The 26,976-nt window shown below is 45.7% G+C and overlaps 1 protein-coding gene across 2 annotated transcripts in view; it reads left to right on the top strand.

The window, feature by feature from the left end:
* Window positions 1–3,977: 3,977 nt before the first annotated feature.
* The window catches only part of AMN1 (antagonist of mitotic exit network 1 homolog), a 158,081-nt gene continuing 135,082 nt past the window's right edge, over window positions 3,978–26,976 (top strand). The window contains exon 1 of one of the 2 annotated variants that reach the window (XM_077469299.1): window positions 3,978–4,018. In XM_077469299.1, the coding sequence (XP_077325425.1) occupies window positions 3,993–4,018 (26 nt within the window). In that variant the 5' untranslated portion in view covers window positions 3,978–3,992. Of the gene's footprint in view, window positions 4,019–8,567; window positions 8,706–26,976 lie in introns of those variants that run through there. The other variant, XM_077469297.1, reaches the window with a different exon arrangement.

Below are 26,976 nucleotides of genomic sequence, written 5' to 3'. Positions count from 1 at the left end.
ATATTTTGCTTAAGAGTCTGAAGTTTTTCCTTCCCCCCATTTCCTGTCACCTCATATATGTAATTGAGAGGTTGTTTAAGATTTTACTTTTCTCAAATTCATAAGTGTTAGCAGATGGTAGCTTTACTATGGTAACCACTCATTAGCCCACACTTTTGTAAAGGAGGAGTTATCTTTCGGCCTCTTGATTTTCAGCAGCCTAGAAGGAACACCTCAGCAGGCTCACAGAGCTTTCAGCATACAAAGGGTTATTCGGCCATTTTAAATAGACCACATGACTTGAAAATCTTTCATAAGACAATTTTAAAGATATTAATGATTATCATTGTACTATTTTTGTAAGTATTCTTTTCTATTTAAATGTGTACAAATAAATACACATTTTTGAATTACGCTGACTCAGAACTAATTAAGGAAATTCGTCTCACAATCTCAATCGCTCTCACCATATATACTTAAGACTTTGAAATATTTGAACATTTGCAAGTAATTTATTACAATCAGCAGCAGCCTCCCTCCAATCAGCAGCAGCTACCCTCCACTGCCTTTCTCCTTTGATGGAGATTTTGAATTCCATATTTATATCAAGGAGCTCCAAGGGAACCAATGCAAGGACTCTAATTAAATTACCATGCCCCATTGGTTGGATATATATGTATATGTATATATATATATATATATATATGTATGCATATGTTTTTCCCAGCTTAGATTTTAAAAATACTCCTTGTTTTCCTGGTTCTCAAAAGCTGTTGAATGTTTTAGGCCGGTGATAATTAAAGTGGAAGTAAACTCCCCTATCTTTTTCATCCACGGAAGCTGCCATCTTTGCCTCTGTTTAATCTTTAGCTGCCACAGTGCTGCACATGTGATCCGTTATGACACCAGCCATTGGGCGGTTTGACAGTTTGGTTGAGAGAACAGCCAATGTGCAGTTAGCATTCCTGGCATGCCATTTTTTTAAACTATTTAAATCGATGGGTTTACTTCCACTTTAAGTTATTCTTTCGTTGTCATATCAGATTTGGAGTCACTGCTTGGTTGGGGGTCTTTTGACATGCTAATGTCGGAACTGGCAGGGTTGGGGATCAAATGAGGTTGCTTAACATATATAGACAAAAAGGCACCAGAAATTTTTAGACCTGGGCATGGTAGGCAAACAGGCTTGAGGTGCAGCCAAATCAGAATTTGAAGCAACTATGAACCAAGGAACATTTAGGAGGCTTCAGAGGTAGCCAATGCTTATGTGAGCAACTCTAGACCAATGACAAGGTCCTGGGAACCTGGATTGGTGAGAATAGGGGCATAAGGAGGGGTATAAAAGATAGTACAGAGATCTACACACGGTCTCTTCCTCTTAGTGTGTCGTCCCCCCCCCCCCCCCTTGCAAGCCTGGTAACTTAAGGGCGGTGTAGGTGATGTATCTGTATTATTATTATGTCTCTTTTCTTTTCTGTAACTTTTTCTACCATAGGATTTTGCCTTAATATATTATTAATCTCTTGGAAGCATGTGTATATCAATTGTAACCATATCCCCTTTTTGCATTACCTATCTTTGTAAACACTGGCAACACTGCATTTATAACATCTCTATACTATATTTGATAATCTCTGATTATTCTAATCTTTCTTTTCTGTATAAATAAATGTGATTGTTATTCGTTTTACACAGTTATCATTCCTTATTGATTTCATGGGTTATAGATGCAACCGCATGGGTTGATTCATATACATAAAAGGTTTTTATGACACTTATGTTATGTATCATTAAGCATATAAGTGAGGTAGGTAAAAATAAACTTCTCAGATGGTGCCCGGGTGTGAGGAAGTTGAACGTTTGGGTAAATGCAATTTCTTGTATGGAAGACAGAGCTGGTTAATAATGAATACCCAGACTAAAAAACTTCTAAGAACTTTCCTTGTTTACCTTTTGTCTGTACTAATACTTTGATGAGACTGATTTTGAATAATGTATATAAAAAATTAAATTGTAAGTGTGAATGATGAGGGCTCCATTTGGAATCTTGGAGGCAGTGGAAAAGGAGATTTTTTTGGTGGTATTGTAGCCAGGGCCGCCATCAGGGAGTTACAGCCAACACATGTCCCGGGCCTGAGTGTCCGGAGGGGCCCGGCAACCAAGAACTGTGCAGGAGAGAGGAGCCGGTGGATAAATAGGGCAGGGGAGGCACCGTAGGCTAAGCGCATACTAAGCACAGTAAGCTGGCAGGGCTGGGACTCGGAAGATGTTATGAGGGAGGGACTTAATAGCTTTTCAGTTGCTTATTGGCTGAGGCATCAGCAGGAGGTGGGCTGCTCTGCCTCATGCTGTTTCCTTAGCCAATAGATACACAGGGTGCACTGTCCATCACTGCAGAGCCTTGTGCTTCCCGTGTTGGTGGGACGGAATTCCTCTGCAAAGAAGCTGCTGTAGAGATCAAGGTGAGTGAAAAAAAAAAAAAGTGTTTCCCTGAAGCTGCTAGAAGACATGTACAAATTTTTGATACTGGGATGATGAGCGCAGCTGCAAGCATCATTCCGGTATATATGATGTCTTATGGGCATAAAGTGGTTAAAGGCTAATTTTTTTTTATGAACATAAAAAAGATGTTATACTTATCTTCTCTTTAGTGGACCCCCTCCAGCACTCGCCACACCTTCTTCTGTGTGCCTTCTCAGCAAACTGAGTGCTAATGGGGCATCCTTAATGGGCTGTGTGTGTCCATAGACACAGTAAGCACCGGCAAGTCATCCCTGCTCCCTCCTCACAAGACTTGACAAAAGCAGGAGCCGATTGGTCCCACTGCCCTCAGTTTGTTCTCTGAGACTAGGAGTAGAACAATGCTGGATTGGTGAAAGAATTCAGGTTAGGGCCCTTTCACATGGGCTGTCTGATCAGGTCCACCTGCCAGATTTTCAGTTGGACCTGATCAGACCTTGCAGTCTCCCCTATGGAGTGGAAAATCCAGATGGATGGTGGGCCGTTTCCACCTGATTTCCCCATAGAGGAGAGCGGAACTGTGTCCATGTCTGCTCTGTATAGTTGTCAGTGCTGGCTTAGCCATTCCTCCTCTGGGCTGGCCGCTCAGCTGTCGGCTAATTGCCAGCTCTCTTTCCACAGTTACCAGCTGTTCCCGATGATGCTCGTCTGACCTGCCTATTTAAAGCCTTCCAGCTCACTTTTTCCTTTGCTTTCGCGTTGGTCACATCACAAGGAACCATCTCCTGCTGTTTGTTTCAAGACTGGCTTGCTGACATCCCTCCTGGCTTCTATCCTGCTTGCAGTTGCTCTCCTTGGATCCCTGACTTTTGGCCTGGCTGATTACCCAATCTGGTTTATGAACTTTGGACTGGCTGACTACCCGATCTGGCTACTGGACTCTGGCTATGCTTGACTACGCTTTTTTCTATATACCTTTTTATTTTTTTTATTAATAAACAAGTGTGATTTGATTGTACTTCTGTCTCAGTCTGTTTCATGGTTTCTGACAATAGTGAGCGGAGACGGAACTGTCATCTGCCTGCTCAGCGGAGCTATCCCTGCTGAGCAATGAGATTTCACAAAACAGAGGTGCCCTTGTGAAAGGAGCGTACATTTTTAGGGACACGGGTAACATCAGGTAGTGAAATCTTTTTCATTTTAATGCAGGGAATGCATTAAAGTAAAACATGGTTTTAATTTTGAACGACTTTAAATTTGAACTTCTCCCTAAAGGGGATGTTCTGCTTTATGTACTGCTCCTCCCCCTTTCCCATGAAATTTGGCATATTAAATTTTTTCCTGGGGAGTGGGTACTTCGTTTCTCTTGTCTCCTCGTGTCCCAAAAAGCTTTTTGGGACATGTCGCAGAAGGCTGCAGAACAATACAGGAAGAGCAGCGTGGCTCGTGCATTCACAAAGCCGGGTGTGAAGCTGTAAGGAGTCACAGCTGGCTTCCCTTAGTAAATATGCCAGTGCTGGGTTCCTGAAGACCAACGAAGAACCGGCCTGTTTATGGACGGCGCTGGATCCCTTAACAGGTAAGTGTCCTTTTATTAATATTCAGCAGCTACAGTATTTTCTCTGTAGGGTGAAGATCCTCTTTAAGTTCAACATTCCAAGCATGTTTAAAGTTACACTCAAATGTAGGGTCTGAAACCTGGTCAGCATGTACAGCAGCCCCCCCCCTTACATAGTCAGGGGTTCCTCTCCACTGTAGATTGAAATCAGCATGGCTATGCATTCTTCCACTTGCAGTCGCATCATTCATTCACATATACAGTATCTCACAAAAGTGAGTACACCCCTCACATTTTTGTAAATATTTTATTATATCTTTTCATGTGACCACATTGAAGAAATGACACTGCTACAATGTAAATTAGTGAGTGCACAGCTTGTATAACAGTGTAAATTTGCTGTCCCCTCAAAATAACTCAACAAACAGCCATTAATGTCTAAACTGCTGGCATCAAAAGTGAGTAAATCCCTATGTGAAAATGTCCAAATTGGACCCAAAGTGTCAATATTTTGTGTGGCCACCATTATTTTCCAGCACTGCCTTATCCCTCTTGGGGATTGAGTTCATGGAGGGCCCTTGGCAACGTTTGTTTGGACAAAACGCCACATTGGGAGGAGTTCTCACGTCATGACACTGCAACGTGTGGACTGCGGCCATCTTTGTGGTTGGAAATAAATGCTGCTTATACAGACTGCTGTTTTTTTACATGCTCGTTTTTATCTGATAAAATGTGAGTACCCTGGATTTTTCTTTGAATAAATATGACCCTGGTTTATAATACTACACCATGAGGAGTTCCTTCTTTTATATTTTATGCATGCACCTCTTATTATTTGGTGGAACTACAAGACCCAGCCATCTGTGATTTCCATTAATGGTTTTGTGGCTCTGTGGATTTATCATGCCTGTTTGACCACCTGTGATTAAGTGGTCCATTCTTTTTGGTAAAAGGCCTGGTGTGTTGATGTTTAGTGGAGGATAAGTCCGTATTCACCTAATTTGTGATTCTTTCTACACTGTGGGTGATTCCAGCGTTTTTTCTCCTGAACAAGGATTTTATTTCAAACACTATGGACTTTTTATTGGTAATACTACTGTAGCGCTTAAACCCAAAGGAGCGGCTGGTTTTAATGGGCTTACCGTTACCTTCTCTCGCTCGCTCCTCGTGTCTAGGGGTTCCTGTGGTAGATGGCCCAGAAACTTTAGAGACTGACGACAGATCCGCTTAAAGGGATTTTTATTTGCTAAAACGTAGTTAACAACAGTCTCCAGTATAGGATCAGAGGGTTAGGTGAAAAGTCTAGGTACTCTTAGTATCCAAGTCAGTAATAAAGAACGTTCTTACTTTGAATAAATCCAGAGAATAGCCATTCACAGCTGGAAGTTCACTCTAGTTGGATAGTCCCTCTCTCACAAGGCCTTGTAGCCAACAGGGTGCTTAAATCAGGAACAAGTCTCTGCCACAGACTTTGTTATAGAACACGTATGAATAAGTCTCTGCCACAGACTTTGTTGTAGAACATGTAAAAATAAGTCTCTGCCACAGACTTTGTTATAGAACACGTATGAATAAGTCTCTGCCACAGACTTTGTTGTAGAACATGAACAAGGAAACTTGAATACCGCACAAAATAGGATTCACTCGGGTCCTTCAGCTCTACCAGGCTCTTGCTAAGAAGCCAACCCTTTGCGTGGCCTTCTTCTGAAGAGTCTTCCCCTGGATAACTACAAAGTCGCTGGGCCTCTCCACAACCTGAGATGGCATCGGACCACCTCTGAATCCTTTTCTTAGTTTCCTTGTCTCCGGCTAGCCAGCCCCGAGACATAAAGTCGGGTGGATCCGCACCCCAGGCCATAGGCATCCTGGGGGCTGGTCAGGAGGACCAGGACCATGGAGTCAGAACATACTTCCCACTGGGCTGGCTCCGAGAGAAAGTAACCTTAAAGCACCCAACCAGACTGTGCTACCATGCCTGCCAGAAGAGACAGCGCCCCCTATGGCCAGGCTGAACACCCTATAGTCCAGTCAGACTGGTGCTGAGGTAAAAATTTGGAATAATTATACCAAAACCAAACTGCAGTTTAGGTGTAATGTTAAATTTAAAAAATATAGCATGTGCTCTTCAGGAGCTGGTGCTGCACTACATTTATAGCACTGCATATCATTATATTTTTCATGCTTCTTATTGTCACCATACAATTTATGCAGCTGCTTTATTACCGTTACTAGCGCAGTGATTAATCTTGAATTTATAGATAGATGGCTGTGCAATAGACTTTCAACTACTCACCAATAAATGTTGTTATTGTGTTAGGGCTTTCACTCTTGGTCAAAGATCTCTTATTTAACCCACATCATATTTTTTTAGTTGTCACATGAAAAGATATAATAAAATTACAAAAATGTGAGGGGTGTACTCTAGGGTGACCAGACATCCCCGCTTTCCGGGGACAGTCCCCGGATTGAGGACACTGTCCCCAGACCAAGTCTGTCCCCGGTTTTTTCCCCTTATTGGATTTGAACAGAGGCTGGGGTAATTTCAAAAACATAAAAAAATTTTTATAAAAATTCTGAATTACACACCCCGCTCCGCCGCTCCTACTAGCTTAGGGGGATGTATTTTTTTCCATTATCTGTGCCCCTTTCTGATGATCCTGTGCTGGTCGGAGCGGAGGGAATATTTTTTTCAGTATCGGGTCCATGTTCTTCTGCCTTGGCTCAAGTCCCGGCCAGCTGCCTACCTGCTTATGTCCTTGCCTTCCCTGGCAGAGTGATCTTCCTCCACTTCCAACCCAGTAGTAGCCCAGAGAGTAAGACTTCACAGGCTGTGAGGCGGGCAGCGGCGGCGACGGGCAGAGAGTCAGTGATTGCCGCAATTACTAGTAAAAAAAAAAATGTCCCCAGATTTAATTTTAAAAATCTGGTCACCTTAGTGTACTCACTTTTGTAAGATACTGTATCTGTGAATGAAAAGACATCAAGTCTCATCTGCCACGATGGCAGAGGAGCTGCAGTTCTCAATGAAGTACGGTGATGTCACACACTTCCTCCAATGGTCTGTTGGAGCCAGGGTCTGCGATCCACTGATCATGGTTGAAATGTTTTCTAGGCTCTTATGAAAAAAAAAGAAGAAATGCACATTTTATTAAATGTTTTTTTTTTTTTGCAAAACCTGAACTTTAAAGAAGTCCAGCCTGAGCACGTTTGGTTGAGCTTCTCCTATGGATCACAGGAGTGCAATTAGTTTTGCACTCCTGTGACCCGTTTTCAGCAGAGAGCAGTCTGAAGTCCGCTCTGTGCTGACGTCACTGCCATCAGTCCAAGCACTGCGTCAACCTGACAATAAAGTCTGTATCCATCAGGTGCCTGGACTGACACCCGTCTCAGCCTCTCAGCAAGCCGCTGAGGGCATGAGACGGCTGCTCCCCACCCTCCACAGCTCAGCACTCCAGTGAGTGCAGGGGGGGGGTCAGAGCATGAGAGATGTTGATTGACAGTCTGCAGCTCTCCGCTCGGGGAGCTGAGAGAACTGAGCCATTGGCGGTGTTCGATCGCTCGGTTCTCAGTGCAGAGGCGGCAGGGGACGGATGCAGCATCAGTCAGATGCTGCATCCACCTAGGTAAGTATGATTAGGGGAAAAAAGAGGAGCTTCAGTCAGTTCTGCAAAAACTGTAGCTGCAGGATTTTCATAAACAGGCACTCACCTGTCCAGGGATCGAGCGCCGTCCTTGTCCTGCCTGGTTTCTTCACCAGTCTTTGGGCTCCCGGCATGTTAATAGTGGGCAGCCGGCTGTGACTCCTTGCGGCTTCACATGCGCGAGCCGCACTGCGCTTTGTGAGTGGTTCTGCAGCTTTCTGGAACCTGTGACGTGTCCCAGAAGGTTGCTGACAGTGAGGGGGGAGAGGAGAACTGCTGGTGGATCCGCCATGGCGATCTGGCCTGACGTGGGATTGGGTTCCTGTCAAAACCCATCCCCCCCAAAAAAAATGTATTCCAAATGTGTCAGAAGTGGAAGGGGGAGGAAGAAGAGCGTAATTTTCCCTTTTGGGTGAAATTTCACTTTAAATAAACACAAGAGCCTAGTGTGACTGTAACCTTTGGGATGTTCTGTGCATATTAGTGGAAATAATAAGTAGAATGGAATAAAAAGAACTGAATACATCCATGCACTGTTCCCATGTACTCTCAGTAGATTTCTGTTCATAGCCCTTGGCATGTTCTGTGCATATTAGTGGAAATAATAAGTAGAATTAAATAAAAGAACTGAATACATTCCTGCACTGTTCCCATGTACTCTCAGTGCATTGCTGATCACAGCCTTTGCTCTGCTCTTTTTAGCCCCCCTCCCCTACAGACACTCACACACGTAGGGAAGACATGCAGTCTCATACATTGACAAGACTACAAATCCCAGAAGCCTTGTAAAGTAAGGGGCCGTCTGCAAACTATCGCTTTTCTTTGCCCATTAATATTTCTACCCTCCTTAAGTATACTTGATTCTGCAATAGAAAGGAAAGGAAAAGGAATATAAAATGACAAGCAGTCGGTAGTGTGAAAGATGAGCACAGGAGTAGGGCGGGTGTAAGTTGTGGCAGTCGTGTGTGACGGGTGAGGTGTCTTTGCAGACAGTCTCTAAGTTTGTTGATGCCGCTGAATACATTTGTAACAATGAGCTGCTGCCGGGTGGACCCCCTTCTAGACAGGTAAGGGGCCCCGTGTGTGGAGGGAGCTGGGGCCCCAGGAGAAGGAGGGGTCTATAAATAATCTTTTCTCTAAGCTGGGGGAAGGGTTATGTGTGTGTTGGTGGGAACGCTTCTCTTCTATGACTGACAAGTGCTGGGCCATTGTCAATGGTTTTTGTAAATAAAGCTTTTTTAGGCTCCATTCGCACTAGCAAAAAAAAAAAATCTGCTAAAATGTATTAATTGCTAATGACGCTGTAAGAGTAGGGAGAGTCACCCTTTAAGTTTATACTTATTATACTAGAAACTGCTTGCATAAGATATATACATATTTGATATATATATTTTATACAGGAAACAGATTCACATGCAATGCTTTTCAAGTTTCTTCTGAAGTGCAAAATCGCTCGGAAAACAGGACGCGCTTGTGGTCGCAGCTGACATTTAAGTTTTACAGACTTAGAAGACTTGTAGGGCGAAATGTAATATTGCGGTTTTATGTTCAAATTATGATAAATAGCTTAAGGTCATGAAAACATATTTATATATATATGTCTAGGGACTTTTTTCTTATCAAAAATTCCCTAAAAAACATTCCGCTTAAAGTGGTTGTAAACCTTTACAACACACTTTGACCTACAGGTAGGTCCAAGAAATGTCTCCTAAAGCTATACAGTTTAGGAGATATTTGCCCGAAGACAGGCACCGCTGTCTACGGCGCGCAGGCGCACTGATCGCGGCATCGTCAATGATGAAGATGCCGCGCGTGTTCGCTCCCATGCGCATGCGCGGGAGGGACGTCATCGCGGCTTCGCCGAATGACAGCGGCGGAGCTGCGAGACCCCACCGAGAAGATGGATGCGCCGAACTACAGGGGACAGCGGTGACTTCGCTGGCTCCTGTGTCAGGTAAGTGACACATAATGGACTACTATGCGATGCATTGTAGTCCATTATGCTTTACCTTTGCAGGAAATGAAAGAGGAAGTAAACCCATCAGGGTTTACTTCCTCTTTAATGTATGATGAACATAAATGTGGATATATATATAATTGGTTACTCAAAAGGCCTAACCCATTGTGTCTTGTAATTTTGATTGGCTGACAAGAGGCCTTCCCTCTGTCTTTATGCAATGTCTGAAATGCATAAAAGTGGTATACAGGAAATAAAAAAAACTTGTATTCATGATAACCCATTCAATGTGTATGGTTGTCTTGATTTGCCCAATCGATTGAGAGGGCTTTCCAGTGACCACTAAAGTCCAGAGCTCGAGCTAATCAAGGAGGGGCGCACCTTACAGACACCTCAAACATGGCTGGCATGAGGCTCACTGCCCAATGAAGAAGCTACTTTGGCGGGCGTAGGGTAGCCCAGTCAATGAATATGCTGTCGTGTGACAAATGTGCAAAAAAAAAAAATGAAATAAATGTACATAAGCGTATTGCGCAGATGTGAATGGGGCCTTAGGCTAGCTTCACACTGTACACAGTCTGGGAATAAGACCTGCGCTTCTTAACCACTTAACCAGTTGCCGACCGCCGCACGCCGATGTACGTCGGTAGAATGGCACGGGCAGGCATAAGGACATACATGTACGTCCCTTGCCTCCCGCGGGTCGGGGGCCCGATCGGGCCCCCGCCCGGTGCCTGCGGCGGTCGGTTTTCGTCCGGGAGCGATCCGGGACGAGGGGGCGGCCATTCATTCATGGCCACCCCCTCGCGATCGCTCCCGACGAATAGAAATCCCCGGTGACATCACTTCCTCTCCTGTAATGTAAACACAGGAGAGGAAGTGATGTATTCTCTCCTCCGTGTCGGTATTTTTCGTTCCGACACGGAGGAGAGCGGATCGGTGAGTTGCACCAACACTCTACACACAGTAGAACATGCCAGGCACACTCACACCCCCCCTTTACCCCCCGATCACCCCCCCAATTACCCCTGCCCCCCAGTCACAGTGACACCAATGTCATTTTTTTTTTTTTTTTTGCATTGGTGTCATTTGTGACTGTAATAACTGTTAGGGCAGTTAGAGTTAGCCCCCTTTAGTTCTAATGTACCCCCCTAACCCCCCCAATAAAGGTTTAACCCCGTGATCACCCCCCGTCGCCAGTGTCACTAAGGCTGGGTTCACATTGCAGCGGTTTATGAGAACGAATGTGATTCGCACCGCACTGCAGTGCAAATCACATCCGATCTCTGTGCGATTCGAGTTCAGCCATTCGCCGCACCCGCCACACCCGCCACACCCGCCGCACCCGCCGCAAATTCGCACGGGACCCTTTTTTTGGCCCGCAGCAGAATCGGATCGCATGGGTGTTCACACCATGCGATCCGAGTTTGCAGATCGCACTGCGATATGCGAACTGATCTGGGGGTGTCAGTAACATTTCACTGACACTCCCAGCAGTTCGCATAGGGCAGTGTGAACTGCCGCCGGGAGGCATGCGATGCGGGAACCCGCCGCGGATTCGCGGCGTTTCCGCATCGCTCCAGTGTGAACCCAGCCTAATAAGCGATCATTTTTCTGATCGCCGTATTAGTGTCACAGGTGACGCTAGTTAGGCAGGTAGGTATTTAGGTTCGCCGCAGCTTTTTATAGCGCCAGGGACCCCCATATACTACCGCATAAAGCCCCCTGATTGCCCCCTAGTTAACCCTTTCACCAGTGATCACCATATAACTGTTACAGGTGACGCTGGTTGGTTAGTTATTTTTTTATAGTTTCAGGGCACCCGCCATTTATTACCTAATAAAGGTTTAACCCCCTGATCACCCGGCGGGTGTCATTTGTGACTAATAACTGTTAGGGCAGTTAGGGTTAGCCCCCTTTAGTTCTAAGGTACCCCCCTAACCCCCCCAATAAAGGTTTAACCCCGTGATCACCCCCCGTCGCCAGTGTCACTAAGGCTGGGTTCACATTGCAGCGGTTTATGAGAACGGATGTGATTCGCACCGCACTGCAGTGCAAATCACATCCGATCTCTGTGCGATTCGAGTTCAGCCATTCGCCGCACCCGCCGCACCCGCCGCAAATTCGCACGGGACCCTTTTTTTGGCCCGCAGCAGAATCGGATCGCATGGGTGTTCACACCATGCGATCCGAGTTTGCAGATCGCACTGCGATATGCGAACTGATCTGGGGGTGTCAGTAACATTTCACTGACACTCCCAGCAGTTCGCATAGGGCAGTGTGAACTGCCGCCGGGAGGCATGCGATGCGGGAACCCGCCGCGCATTCGTGGCGTTCCCGCATCGCTCCAGTGTGAACCCAGCCTAATAAGCGATCGTTTTTCTGATCGCTGTATTAGTGTCACAGGTGACGCTAGTTAGGCAGGTAGGTATTTAGGTTCGCTGCAGCTTTTTATAGCGCCAGGGACCCCCATATACTACCGCATAAAGCCCCCTAATTGCCCCCTAGTTAACCCTTTCACCAGTGATCACCATATAACTGTTACAGGTGACGCTGGTTGGTTAGTTATTTTTTTTATAGTTTCAGGGCACCCGCCATTTATTACCTAGTCTCACTAGTGTACCCCTAAATTTAGGGGTGTCTACTTTCCAAAATGGGGTCATTTGGGGGGGGGTTGTGCCATCTTGGCATTTTATGGCCTTCAAAACTGTAACGCCCTTAGAAAGCCTGAAGGTGGTGCTTGGTTTTCGGGGCCCCGTACGCGGCTAGGCTCCCAAAAAGTCCCACATATGTGGTATCCCCGTACTCAGGAGAAGCAGCAGAATTTATTTTGGGGTGTCATTTCACATATGCCCATGGCATGCGTGAGCAATATATCATTTAGTGACAACTTTGTGAAAAAAAAAAAAAAAAAAAAAAGTTTGTAATTTTCCCGCAACTTGTGGCAAAATATAAAATATTCCATGGACTCAACATGCCTCTCAGCAAATAGCTTGGGGTGTCTACTTTCTAAAATGGGGTCATTTGTGGGGGTTTTGTGCCATCTTGGCATTTTATGGCCTTCAAAACTGTAATAGGTAGTGAGAAGTGAACTCAAAAATTTACGCCCTTAGAAAGCCTGAAGGCGGTGCTTGGTTTTCGGGGCCCCGTACGCGGCTAGGCTCCCAAAAAGTCCCACATATGTGGTATCCCCGTACTCAGGAGAAGCAGCAGAATTTATTTTGGGGTGTCATTTCACATATGCCCATGGCATGCATGAGCAATATATCATTTAGTGACAACTTTGTTAAAAAAAAAAAAAAAAAAAAAGTTTGTAATTTTCCCGCAACTTGTGGCAAAATATAAAATATTCCATGAACTCAACATGCCTCTCAGCAAATAGCTTGGGGTGTCTACTTTCTAAAATGGGGTCATTTGTGGGGGTTTTGTGCCATCTTGGCATTTTATGGCCTTCAAAACTGTAATAGGTAGTGAGAAGTGAACTCAAAAATTTACGCCCTTAGAAAGCCTGAAGGCGGTGCTTGGTTTTCGGGGCCCCGTACGCGGCTAGGCTCCCAAAAAGTCCCACATATGTGGTATCCCCATACTCAGGAGAAGCAGCAGAATTTATTTTGGGGTGTCATTTCACATACGCCCATAGCATGTGTGAGCAATATATCATTTAGTGACAACTTTGTGTAAAAAAAAAAAAAAATTATTTTTTTGTCATTATTCAATCGCTTGAGGCAAAAAAATAAAATATTCAATGGGCTCAACATGCCTCTTATCAATTTCCTTAGGGGGTCTACTTTCCAAAATGGGGTCATTTGGGGGGGTTTTGTACTGCCCTGCCATTTTAGCACCTCAAGAAATGAGATAGGCAGTCGTAAACTAAAAGCTGCGTAAATTCCAGAAAACGTACCTTAGTTTGTAGATGTGACAACTTTTGCGCAAACCAATAAATATACAATTATTGACTTTTTTTTTACCAAAGACATGTGGCTGAATACATTTTGGCCTAAATGTATGACTAAAATTGAGTTTATTGGATTTTTCTAATAACAAAAAGTAGAAAATATCATTTTTTTTCAAAATTTGCGGTCTTTTTACGTTTATATCGCAAAAAATAAAAATCGCAGAGGCAATCAAATACCATCAAAAGAAAGCTCTATTTGTGGGAAGAAAAGGACGCAAATTTTGTTTGGGTACAACATTGCATGACCGCGCAATTACCAGTTAAAGCAGCGCAGTGCCAAAGTGTAAAAAGACCTCTGGTCATTTACCAGCAAAATGGTCCGGTCTGAAAGTGGTTAAGGACCTAGCCTCTTTCTGAGATTTGTTGTTTACACGTTAAAAATAGTTTTTTTGCTAGAAAATTACTTAAAACCCCCAAACATTAGACATTTGTTCTACCACTCTAGAGAATAAAATGGCAGTCGTTGCAATACTTTCTGTCACACCGTATTTGCACAGCGGTCTTACAAGCACCCTTTTTTTTGCAAAAAATACACTTTTTTGAATTCTAAAATAAGACAACGGTAAAGTTAGAACATTTTTTTTTTTTTTTATTGTGAAAGATAATGTTACGCCGAGTAAATTGATACCCAACATGTCACACTTAAAAATTGCACCCGCTCGTGGAATGGCAACAAACTTTTATCCTTAAAAATCTCCATAGGTGACATTTAAAAAAATCTACAGGTTGCATGTTTTAAGTTACAGAGGAGGTCTAAGGCTGGATTCACACCTACGCATTTTTAGTGCTTTTTGCATTTTGCAGATTTGCACTACAGAATGTGTTCCATAGGAATCCATGTTAAATGGACTTTAGTTCAAATCTGAAAATGCATAGGTGTGAATCAAGCCTAAGGCTATAATTATTGCTCTCGCTATACCAATTACGGCGATACCTCACATTTGGGGTTTGAACACCCGTTTCATATGCAGGCACTACTCAAATATGCGTTCGCTTCTGCGTGAGCTCGGCGTGATGGGGCGCGTTTTTAAATGTTTATTTTATTTTTCTTATTTAATTTACCTTTTATTTTTACACTGTTCTTTAACCACTTGCCGACCGCCGCACGCCGATGTACGTCGGCAGAATGGCACGGGCAGGCATAAGGGCTTACATGTACGTCCCTTGCCTCCCGCGGGTCGGGGGCCCGATCGGGCCCCCGCCCGGTGCCTGCGGCGGTCAGTATTCGTTCGGGAGCGATCCCGGATGAGGGGACGGCCATTCATTCATGGCCACCCCCTCGCGATCGCTCCCGGCGAATGAAATTGTCCGGTGACATCACTTCCTCTCCTGTAATGTAAACACAGGAGAGGAAGTGATGTATTCTCTCCTCCGTGTCGGTAGTTTTCGTTCCGGCACCGAGGAGAGAGCACCGGTGAGTTGCACAAGCACTACACTACACAGTAGAACATGCCAGGCACACTCACACCCCCCCTTTACCCCCCGATCACCCCCCAATTACCCCTGCCCCCCCAGTCACAGTGACACCAATTGCTTTTTTTTTTTTTTTTTTTGCATTGGTGTCATTTGTGACTGTAATAACTGTTAGGGCAGTTAGGGTTAGCCCCCTTTAGTTCTAATGTGCCCCCCTAACCCCCCCAATAAAGGTTTAACCCCGTGATCACCCCCCGTCGCCAGTGTCACTAAGGCTGGGTTCACATTGCAGCGGTTTATGAGAACGAATGTGATTCGCACCGCACTGCAGTGCAAATCACATCCGATCTCTGTGCGATTCGAGTTCAGCCATTCGCCGCACCCGCCACACCCGCCGCACCCGCCGCAAATTCGCACGGGACCCTTTTTTTGGCCCGCAGCAGAATCGGATCGCATGGGTGTTCACACCATGCGATCCGAGTTTGCAGATCGCACTGCGATATGCGAACTGATCTGGGGGTGTCAGTAACATTTCACTGACACTCCCAGCAGTTCGCATAGGGCAGTGTGAACTGCCGCCGGGAGGCATGCGATGCGGGAACCCGCCGCGCATTCGTGGCGTTCCCGCATCGCTCCAGTGTGAACCCAGCCTAATAAGCGATCGTTTTTCTGATCGCTGTATTAGTGTCACAGGTGACGCTAGTTAGGCAGGTAGATATTTAGGTTCGCTGCAGCTTTTTATAGCGCCAGGGACCCCCATATACTACCGCATAAAGCCCCCTAATTGCCCCCTAGTTAACCCTTTCACCAGTGATCACCATATAACTGTTACAGGTGACGCTGATTGGTTAGTTATTTTTTTTATAGTTTCAGGGCACCCGCCATTTATTACCTAGTCTCACTAGTGTACCCCTAAATTTAGGGGTGTCTACTTTCCAAAATGGGGTCATTTGGGGGGGGGTTTGTGCCATCTTGGCATTTTATGGCCTTCAAAACTGTAACGCCCTTAGAAAGCCTGAAGGCGGTGCTTGGTTTTCGGGGCCCCGTACGCGGCTAGGCTCCCAAAAAGTCCCACATATGTGGTATCCCCGTACTCAGGAGAAGTAGCAGAATTTATTTTGGGGTGTCATTTCACATATGCCCATGGCATGCGTGAGCAATATATCATTTAGTGACAACTTTGTGAAAAAAAAAAAAAAAAGTTTGTAATTTTCCCGCAACTTGTGGCAAAATATAAAATATTCCATGGACTCAACATGCCTCTCAGCAAATAGCTTGGGGTGTCTACTTTCTAAAATGGGGTCATTTGTGGGGGTTTTGTGCCATCTTGGCATTTTATGGCCTTCAAAACTGTAATAGGTAGTGAGGAGTGAAGTCAAATATTTACGCCCTTAGAAAACCTGAAGGCGGTTCTTGGCTTTCGGGGCCCCGTACGCGGCTAGGCTCCCAAAAAGTCCCACATATGTGGTATCCCCGTACTCAGGAGAAGCAGCAGAATTTATTTTGGGGTGTCATTTCACATATGCCCATAGCATGTGTGAGCAATATATCATTTAGTGACAACTTTGTGTAAAAAAAAAAAAAAAAAAAAAAAATTTTTTTTTGTCATTATTCAATCGCTTGAGGCAAAAAAATAAAATATTCAATGGGCTCAACATGCCACTTATCAATTTCCTCAGGGTGTCTACTTTCCAAAATGGGGTCATTTGGGGGGGTTTTGTACTGCCCTGCCATTTTAGCACCTCAAGAAATGAGATAGGCAGTCGTAAACTAAAAGCTGCGTAAATTCCAGAAAACGTACCTTAGTTTGTAGATGTGACAACTTTTGCGCAAACCAATAAATATACAATTATTGACTTTTTTTTTACCAAAGACATGTGGCTGAATACATTTTGGCCTAAATGTATGACTAAAATTGAGTTTATTGGATTTTTCTAATAACAAAAAGTAGAAAATATCATTTTTTTTTCAAAATTTGCGGTCTTTTTACGTTTATATCGCAAAAAATAAAAATCGCAGAGGCAATCAAATACCATCAAAAGAAAGCTCTATTTGTGGGAAGAAAAGGACGCAAATTTTGTTTGGGTACAACATTGCATGACCGCGCAATTACCAGTTAAAGCAGCGCAGTGCCAAATTGTAAAAAGACCTCTGGTCATTTACCAGCAAAATGGTCCGGTCTGAAGGTGGTTAAAAATAAAATTGTGTCACTTTTATTCCTATTACAAGGAATGTAAACATCCCTTGTAAAAGAAAAAAAAGCATGACAGGACCTCTTAAATACGACCTCAGATCTCATATTTACACTAAAATGCAATAATGACAATCTATGGGCGGAAGTGACGTTTTGACATTACTTCCGCCCTGCAATGATATGGAGACAGGTAGGGGTCATCTTCCGCTTACTCGTCTCCATACCTACAGGACCCGATCACCTCTGCTGCTACTGACGGCTCCGGTAAGTGGCGGAGGGCATCGGAGCGCGGCGAGAGGGGGGCCATCCGACGCGGCTGATAAAAATGACCTCACTGCGAATCCGCCTCAGAGACCGCTGCAATTGCCATAACAACAATACGTCTCTTCAAAGTACCGACGTATAACGACGGTGGGCAGCCCAGAAGTGGTTAAAGTGGGGTTGCACACACAAAAAAATCATTAATAGTCCTAAAAAAAAAAAAAAAAATGCAGCCCGTTGTCCCCTTCCTCTCTAACATCACACTGCCCCATTCCAATCGAAATCTCTGCCTCCCCTTCACAGTCCTATCTTTGGCAGGGTAGAGGCAATTTTCAGTCCATGTGTACTTTCCTGGGTCTCCCTCCCCCCTGATTATGTCATCCTATCAGCAGGGCAGGGAACAGGAGGAACTGCAGATCTGGATGGAGGGTGGGAGCTGCCCAACTTATGTTAATAAAAGAGTAATTCCCTTCTTGCTAATATGAAAAGATTCCTGCTCTTTGTGCAGATCTCCAGCTGCTCCTGCCCCGTTGCTGATGTCATCCTAACAGCAGGGCAGGGGGCGGGAGCAGCTGGATATCTTCACAAAGAGCGGCAGAGGACAAAGACTGAGTGCCATGGCCGCACAGAAGGAAGTGAGCAGCGACCGCGGTCTGTAATAGTGCTGTTTTGACCGCGGTCACCACTTACCCTTCTGCCGTATGGCCTGGTCATCAGCAGGCCACGTACCAGGGGTTGGGGACTCCTGTTCAAAAGAGAGGGAACCTGGTTGTCACCAGGTTCACCAGAACTAATGTCCCCATTGAAAGATTTCCACTATTACCGTATATACTCGAGTATAGGCCGACCCGAATATAAGCCGAGGCCCCCAATTTACCCCCAAAAAAACTGGCAAACTTATTGACTCGTGTATAAGCCGAGGGTAAGACATGCCTGTCCATCCCTGTGTGTGTGTCCGTCCATCCCTGTGTGTCCGTCCATCCCTGTGTGTCCGTCCATCCCTGTGTGTCCGTCCATCCATCCCTGTGTGTGTGTGTGTCCATCCATCCATCCATCCCTGTGTGTGTGTGTCTCCATCCATCCATCCATCCATCCCTGTGTGTGTGTGTCTCCATCCATCCATCCATCCCTGTGTGTGTGTGTATCCATGTGTGTGTGTGTGTGTGTGTGTGTGTGTGTGTGTGTGTGTGTCCAGCCTACCTGTGTCCCGAGCCTTTGTCCCGAGCCTCCGTCCCGTGCCTTGCCTCCTTGCCTCCGTGCCTCGCCGCCGTGCCTTGCCTCCGTCCCGTCCCGTCCCGTGCCGTGCCGTGCCGTGCCTTGCCTTGCCTCCGTCCCGTGCCCTCTTCGTCGGCGCCTCGGCGGCCATTGTAAAATTCAAAAGCTGCGCCGCCGCCTTCGCCTGTGATAGGCGGAACACTGAATTTCCCAGCAGCCTGTGTTCCGCCTATCACGTACATCGTATCATCCTCGTCCGTAGTACGAGGATGATACGATGTCCGTGATAGGCGGAACACAGGCTGCTGGGAAATTCAGTGTTCCGCCTATCACAGGCGAAGGCGGAGCCGGAGGCGCGGCTTTTGAATCATAGAATGGCCGCTGTCTGTCTGCTCGACACGCTGATCGAGTGGGCAGACAGCGATGACTCGAGTATAAGCCGAGGGGGGCACTTTCAGCCTCAAAAAAGAGGCTGAAAATCTCGGCTTATACTCGAGTATATACGGTACTTTTCTGGCGACAACCCAAAATTTGGCATTTTCTTTTTACTTTACTTTAATGTTTGAAGATAATGGTAAACAGGACAAATAGAGAAGATGAACGTCCCAAACGGGCACAGACAGGTGTTCTAATCCCCTTTCCATTCTATCCAAAACGAAAAAGTTTTGCCCTTAGTTGTACTTTGAAGCATAGATAAAGAACATGTCTGAACAAGTCTAAAAACTTAGTAAACATGTTTTTTGAGGTTGTGAAATTTTGTCCAGACATCGAGGCAAGATGCCAAGGATATCACCAGACATCAGAAGCTATTAGAAGGGCCAACACTCTGTGAGCCTCATCTTTAAGGACACATCTGACGTACATGGACATTGATATAGTATGGTTTATGATTGGATGAATATGAAGTATTCAGTAGTGATGACCAATAATGTTGTGGTTGGATCTTTATCATGATATGCAGAGACTATAAAACCTATATGATCTTGGTTGGATTTAGGGGTCCTTTGGCTTGTAAGCTGTGCATAGGGAAATTTAGGATGAATGTTCTGAACTGAATCACCTGGTCACCCACCCTTTAGTATCAAGATACTAGTTGCCTATTTTATAGGTATTCTCATTATAAGTCTAATAGAGATATTTACAGTATGTCTGAAACTTGGATTAACATGAGGAGAAATACCGCAGAGTCATTTTCTCTTGACTGAAAGACTATTGTCAGGAACATTACCAGACTTTGACACCTTATCTCTGAAATTCAGAAGCAGCAAGGAGCACTCAGCACCCTGCCATCCTTATCTTGGAAAATGCATCTGACATAAATGGACATCTATGGAACCGATGTAACATTAACTGTGCGATGACTATGTTGTATAACTAGTTATAAGAACCAATAGTGTTATGATTTGCTTATTATCTTGATCTTATGCCGTGTACACATGGCCGGACTTTTCAACACAATTGGACCCTGTGTGGGCTTCAGCAGACATTTGCTGTCGAAAAATCAGATGGACTTTAGATTTAGAACATGTTTCAAATCTTTCCGACGGACTCGAGTTCGGTCACAATATCAATTCGTCTGTATGCTAGTCCGACGGACAAAAACCAACGCTAGGGCAGATATTGGCTACTGGCTATGAACTTCCTTATTTTAGCCCAGACGTACGTCATCACGGTCAAACCCGTCGGACTTTGGTGTGATTGTGTGTAGACAAGTCTGATTCGACGGAAGTCCGTCAAAGTCAGACGAAATTCAGTCTGTGTGTACACCTCATTAGAGTGCATAAAAGGCATATGTTTCTCGGTGTGGTAGGCGGTTGTTTTGCTGTCCCCCCCCCCCCCCCACGTGTGTACAGTGTGCGTCCAATAAATCCTTTGATTTGAACCTACTTCTAGACTGTTGCTGCTTGTTCTGGGAAAGATCCCTATTGAGCTGACACCCCCCCTCCAATGTATGTATACCGTGTGCTTAACCACTTGCTGCCCGCCGATTGTAAAATTACAGCTGCAAAGTGGTTTTAAAATCCTGACTGGATGTCATAGACCGTCCTTCAGGATTCACCCTATTGCGCACCACGGCGATCGGGGATGACGCTTGTCCCTCGGACACAGTGCATCCCTGATCAGGGTAAACAGCCAATGAAATTGTCTGTTTACTATGTGATCGGCTGTGTCCAATAACAGCCGGTCACATGGCAAAACAAATCGCACAAAATGAGTGCCGCCGGGGGGAGCGCAGTGCGCAGATCTGAGATGGCTCGTGTCCCCTGGACACAGCGCATCCCCGATCAGGGTAAACAACCAATGAAATTGGTTGTTTACCCACGTGATTGGCTGTGTCCAATCACAGCCGGTCACAAGTATAAACATTGTGGTTTCCAGGGATCTCTCCTTCTCTCTCCTCACACCGATCGTGGATCGCCCATCAGGATCCATCGCAGCCCATCAGGATCCGTCGCAGCCCATCAGGATCCGTCGCAGCCCATCAGGGTCTGTCGCAGCCCATCAGCCCATCAGGACCCGTCGCAGCCCATCAGGACCCGTCGCGCCCATCAGGATCCGTCGCAGCCCCGTCGCAGCCCATCAGGATCTGTCGCAGCCCATCAGTCATCAGGACCCGTCGCAGCCCAGCAGGACCCGTCGCAGCCCATCTGGATCTGTCACAGCCCGCCATCAGCACCGCCATCGGTACTGCCATCAGTACAGCCACCACCATCAGCACCGCCATCGGTACCAACAGTACCGCTATCAGTACCGCCATCGGTACCATCTGGATCTGACAGCCCATCTGTCACACAGGCCCGACATCACTACCGTCGCACAGTCCCGCCATCACACAGGCCATCAGTAACCTGTCAGTCCCATCACACAGGCCCGCCATCAGTGAGCTGTCAGTATCACCACCAGTTCCATTAACACAGGCTTGCCAAAAGTACCACCATCATGTCCGAAAGAGTTTACACAGCTGAGGAGGCATATCTCATCATCCTTACCATGTCGGATGATGAGAGCAGCGGGGAGCTCTCATTATCCGATTCTGGTTCGGAATACGAGCCAGTGGAGGGTAGTGGATCGGAGTCCGAGTCAGCAGAGGAAACCCCCCCTCCTAAAAGAGTAAAGTGATCAGGACCAAGATCAGAACACCTGCCTACCGCCAGCAGCGCCAGAAGAGGAGCCCAGTACAAGTACTGGAATTGCACATCCAGCCCAAAGAATCCGGGCCCAGTCCTACCTTCCCGATGCCCTGGCAAACCCCGTATGGTTGCCTGCGAACTCGGGATCCGCTACAATCCCCCCTTTCACTGCACAGCCAGGTTTGCAGCCCAACACTTTTTCACAAATTTTGCACAATTGGACTATTTCTATTTGGTTTTTCCCCGAAGATTTTTTGCTCTTTCTGCTTATATCGCAAAAAAGAAAAAAAACAGCAGTACCGTATATACTCGAGTATAGGCCGACCCGAATATAAGCCGAGGCCCCCAATTTACCCCCAAAAAACTGGAAAACTTATTGACTCGTGTACAAGCCGAGGGTGAGACATGGCTGTCCATCCCTGTGTGTCCGTCCATCCCTGTGTGTGTGTCCGTCCATCCATCCCTGTGTGTGTGTCCATCCATCCATCCATCCATCCATCCATCCATCCCTGTGTGTGTGGCCGTCCATCCATCCCTGTGTGTGTATCCATCCATCCCTGTGTGTGTGTGTGTGTGTGTGTGTGTGTATCCATCCATCCATCCATCCATCCCTGTGTGTGTGTGTGTGTGTGTGTGTGTATCCATCCATCCATCCATCCCTGTGTGTGTGTGTGTGTGTGTGTGTGTGTGTGTGTGTGTGTGTGTGTATCCATCCATCCATCCCTGTGTGTGTGTGTGTGTGTGTGTGTGTGTGTGTGTATCCATCCATCCATCCATCCATCCCTGTGTGTGTGTGTGTGTGTGTGTGTGTGTGTGTCCGTGCAGCCTTGTGTGTGTGTCCAGCCTACCTGTGTCCCAAGCCTCCGTCCCGAGCCGCCGTCGTCCCGAGCCTCCTCTGTCCCGTGCCTCCTCTGTCCCGTGCGCTCCTCTGTCCCGTGCGCTCCTCTGTCCCGTGCCTCCTCCGTCCCGTGTCGTGCCGATGGATCGCCGCTCTTCTCGGCGGCCATTCTACAATTCAAAAGCTGCGCCTCCGTCCTCCGCCTGTGATAGGCGGAACACTCAATTTCCCAGCAGCCTGTGTTCCGCCTATCACGGACATCCTCTCATACTCGTCCGTAGTATGAGAATGAACGGATGTCCGTGATAGGCGGAACACTGACTGCTGGGAAATTCAGTGTTCCGCCTATCACAGGCGGAGGCGGAGAAGGAGGCGCGGCTTTTGAATTTTAATGTCCGCCGTCTGTCTGCTCGATACGCTGATCGAGCAGTCAGACAGTGGTGACTCGAGTATAAGCCGAGGGGGCACTTTCAGCCTCAAAAAAGAGGCTGAAAATCTCGGCTTATACTCGAGTATATACGGTAATTAAATACTACCAAAAGAAAGCTGTAATTGTGAGAAAAATATGATAAAAATTTTGTTTGGATACAGTGTAGCATGACAGAGTAATTGTCATTCAAAGTGTGAAAGCGCTGAAAGCTGAAAATTGGTCTGAGCGGGAAGGTGTTTAAGTGCCCAGTATTGATGTGGTTCATAAAAGCTTAAAAGGTAAATCATTGGGGAAAAATAGTAAATAAAAAAATAATATAGCGTATACAATTGCGACACAGTCATATTGTAACATTATTATTATACAGGATTTGTATACCGCCAACAGTTTACGCAGCGCTTTACAACATGAGAAGTAATTGAATGTTATCAAAAATGACCTTTCCTTTTCAACCTGCAGTGCTGTAATTTTCTGTAAAATGCAATGCAATATGGATATCTGGAGGCGTTCTGTACACAGATGAGAACAGCAACTGGTGCATCCAAGCTGCCACCTCCTATGTAATGCCTGTTAAGCCTCAAGAACACAGCGCTCAGCCTGGGAAGTCTCTGTAAACTTCCATGTACAATCCATGCAAAAAAGGAAGGAAGTCGGCTAAAACTTTGTTTTATTATTGCAGGTGAACAACAGTCAAAAACGCCAACATGTTTCAACCATCAGGCCTTAATCATGGCTCATGATTAAGGCATGATAGCTGAAATGCAGGCGAACAACACATTACAGCCATCAGGCCTTAATCATGGCTCATAAGTAACCATTTGCAGTCCACACTTTAGCACTTTTTCTGCTACAGGGCAGCCACGCTGCGCAGGATCACGTGTGTATATATACCTGATCCTATATTTCTGGGTATCGAGTGCAAGCGCGCGCCGATTGAGGCTTGCTCCCACTGTGATTCTACATAGCAGGAGCTGATCAGCGGACCAATGTCCGCTAGCACCCGCTGATCGTTCAGTACACAGGCAGAAAACAAGTCAGATTGCCGTTCTGTCAGGAGGGGAGACCTGGATCCCTGTGTTCCTGTGTCGCACGGCAGTGCAGTTGCCAGTTAAGGTAACAGTACTGTGTCGCAAAAGGTCAAGTGGTCAAAAGAGAAGGATTTTAAGTTCTTAATCAGATGATACAGGCAATTAAAAACATGGGACAAATATGTCCCTTGTTCCTCAAAGGGTTAAGGCCATAGATGGTGCGATTTTCTTTCCTGCAACCACAGGTATTGATGGGGAATCCCTGCTGCTATTATGTTTTGCTGCCAGGGTGGGGGTGTTGGGATCTCGGGGAGCCATCCTTGTCAGGAAAACAGTGTTAATTCCTAGTGGCTATAGTCACTAGAAATAATCGCACGCCGAAAATCTGACATGCTGGTTGTAAAGAGGGGGAAGGTAAATTTCAAAAGATAAGGGGGAAGTCCGCTAAGGGAGCTGGAGCAAACCCCCAGAAGTTGACATTGAGCCCAGGCACAATAAAGAAATACATGACAGCGGAAGCTGTTAAAGATACCCCAAGTAAGCAAATGGGGGCTAAAAGTAAAACCTCAGGAGGAGAGAGAAGATCCCAATTAGGCACACATACCCCACTACTAAATACAGAGTTAGAGGATGATCCATAGGATTAGCAAACCGGTAGAGATGCCAACTGGAACACCCAAAGATATGATTGTCAGATTTCTTGATTTCAGTGACAAAGATAGGATCTGGACGAATCTAAAATCAACACCAGAGAAATTTGAGGCGTTACCCCTACAGATTTTTCCTGATTTGGCACCAGTTACATTAAGGAGAAAAATAAGTACCGAAACCCCTCCTAGAGGTTCTTAAAGCAAATAACATGCAGTATTTTTGGGGTTTTCCAGCTTGTCTTATTGGTAAGAATACAAACGGCAACACTGAGATTCCCAGAGGATACGGAGTCCTTCTGTAATAAATTAGACATAGTAACAGCTGACTTCCCGGGTTGGTGGGAAGCTAAAGAGAATTCACAAAATAATGTTGCCTACCAACGCTGGAATCTGATAGGAGGAAGAAAACCCCCAAGAAGAACTAAGACTTAAGCTGAGGGGATGGAGATAGTTTCATAGTTAGCAAGGTTGAATAAAGACACCAGTCCATCCAGTTCAACCTGAGTGAGTGGCTACAATTGTCCTTTGTCCGTACATTGGACACTCACATCAGTCCCTACCCTCAATGAGCCCACAATCCAAGGTCCCCATTCATATACTAAGGCCAATTTTGGACAGAAGCCAATTAACCTACCTGCATGTCTTTGGAGATGTCCCAGGACAGAAGAAGGGGGGGAGTAAAAGGGCAATGGGGGAAGGGGGAACATCGCCGGGGGGGTGGATCGGGGATGGGTACCCCAATAGGGGAAGCAGAAGCCTGCTGAGGACACTACAATTGGAGCTCAACCTCGGGTGGAGGGATCCAGCGAAGGTCTAGGGTGACCATGGATCCCAGAGCATTTGGTGAGGCATTTTCCCCTTCTCTGGTCTTGGGGGATGGGGGGATGTGGGTATTATATGAGGGGGGTGGGGTGGGAAGGTCTCTCCTCTATTCAGGGGAAGGTATAGGCAAGGTCCAAAGCCATCAAGGCCGGGGAGTGGTATGAAGCCATTGGACCGGGGTACGGGTCTCTGGAACCGTGGTTGATAAGAAGGGCAGGAAAGGTTGGTGAGAGGCCTTATTTTTCCAGATGGCCACATTAAAGCTAGTATCATATAATGTCCGGGGGCTTAATACCCAAATTAAAAGAGTTAATATCCTGAGAGAAATTAAATATTTAAAAACCGATATAGTTCTCCTTCAAGAAACCCATATTGCGCAGGCCTCTCGTTTGAAGATCTGGTCTAGAGATTACCCGACCTGGTTTTATGGAGACTTCCCAACCAAACAGGCTAGGGGAGTTGCCATAGGCTTTGCGAGGGGTATAAGGTTTGTATCCGAGGAAATTAGGGCAGACCCGGAGGGTCCTAAGGGGCAGAATAAATTATGCTATGCACTCGATAGCAAATCTATATGGATCCAATAGGGGTTTTTTTTGGGAGTAATGGATAAGTTTATGAAGTTTAAAAGGGGCCTGGCACTGATGGCGGGAGATTTAAATTTTAGTATGGATCCCACGTTAGATAGTACGTCCCGGACACAGCGGACGGAGAAGGAATTGCGGAAATTATTAAAAAAGAAGCTGCACCAACATCAATTGATGGACGTATGGAGAACACAACACAAAAAATGAAGGGACTATTCATTCCACTCCGCTGTGCACGTGACGTACTCGAGGATTAACTTTTTCTTAGTTGAACATACGATGTTAAATGCAGTGAGAAGTTCAAAGATTGAGATCGGGGTCTTCTCAGACCATGCCCCGGTATCAATAACACTAAGGATAGAAGGGGAACGAAAGGGGGGCACCAGGTGGAGATTGAACGAAGTACTATTGCAAGATACTGAGGTTGTAGAAAAAATAAAAACATAATTGGAGTTTTTTTTTCAATAAATAGTGGGAACACCATATCAGAAGCTACGGTATGGGAGGCACATAAGGCCTATATTAGGGGGATCCTGATCTAAATAGAAAGTGCAGAGAAAAAGGCAAATGTATACATTAGGGAAGGGCTCTATAAAGAAATCCAAGCGCTTGAGCAGAGATATAAAAACGGTGGGGGAAAAAAGGGTAGAACAGGAATTAATTATTAAGAAAGAGTGTTTAAAAAATGTAATTGAACAAGAGAATAGAGCAATTTACTATCGGTTTAAGAGAGATGTCAGTGGGGGGACATGTCGAGTAAATATCTCGCGAAAATTTAAAAAAAGAAAAATAAAGACAATTTTATCGATAGTATTCAAACAGGGAAAGGGAGTAAGGTTTTCTCTACCCCAGAGATCGCT

This window comes from Lithobates pipiens, unplaced genomic scaffold (assembly GCF_037356315.1).
Source record: "Lithobates pipiens isolate NorthernLeopardFrog02 unplaced genomic scaffold, aLitPip1_a1.2 Scaffold_8, whole genome shotgun sequence".
Lineage (NCBI taxonomy): Eukaryota > Metazoa > Chordata > Amphibia > Anura > Ranidae > Lithobates > Lithobates pipiens.
The sequence above is the reverse complement of the archived record's forward strand: the minus strand, read 5'-3'. Positions and strand labels throughout refer to the sequence as shown.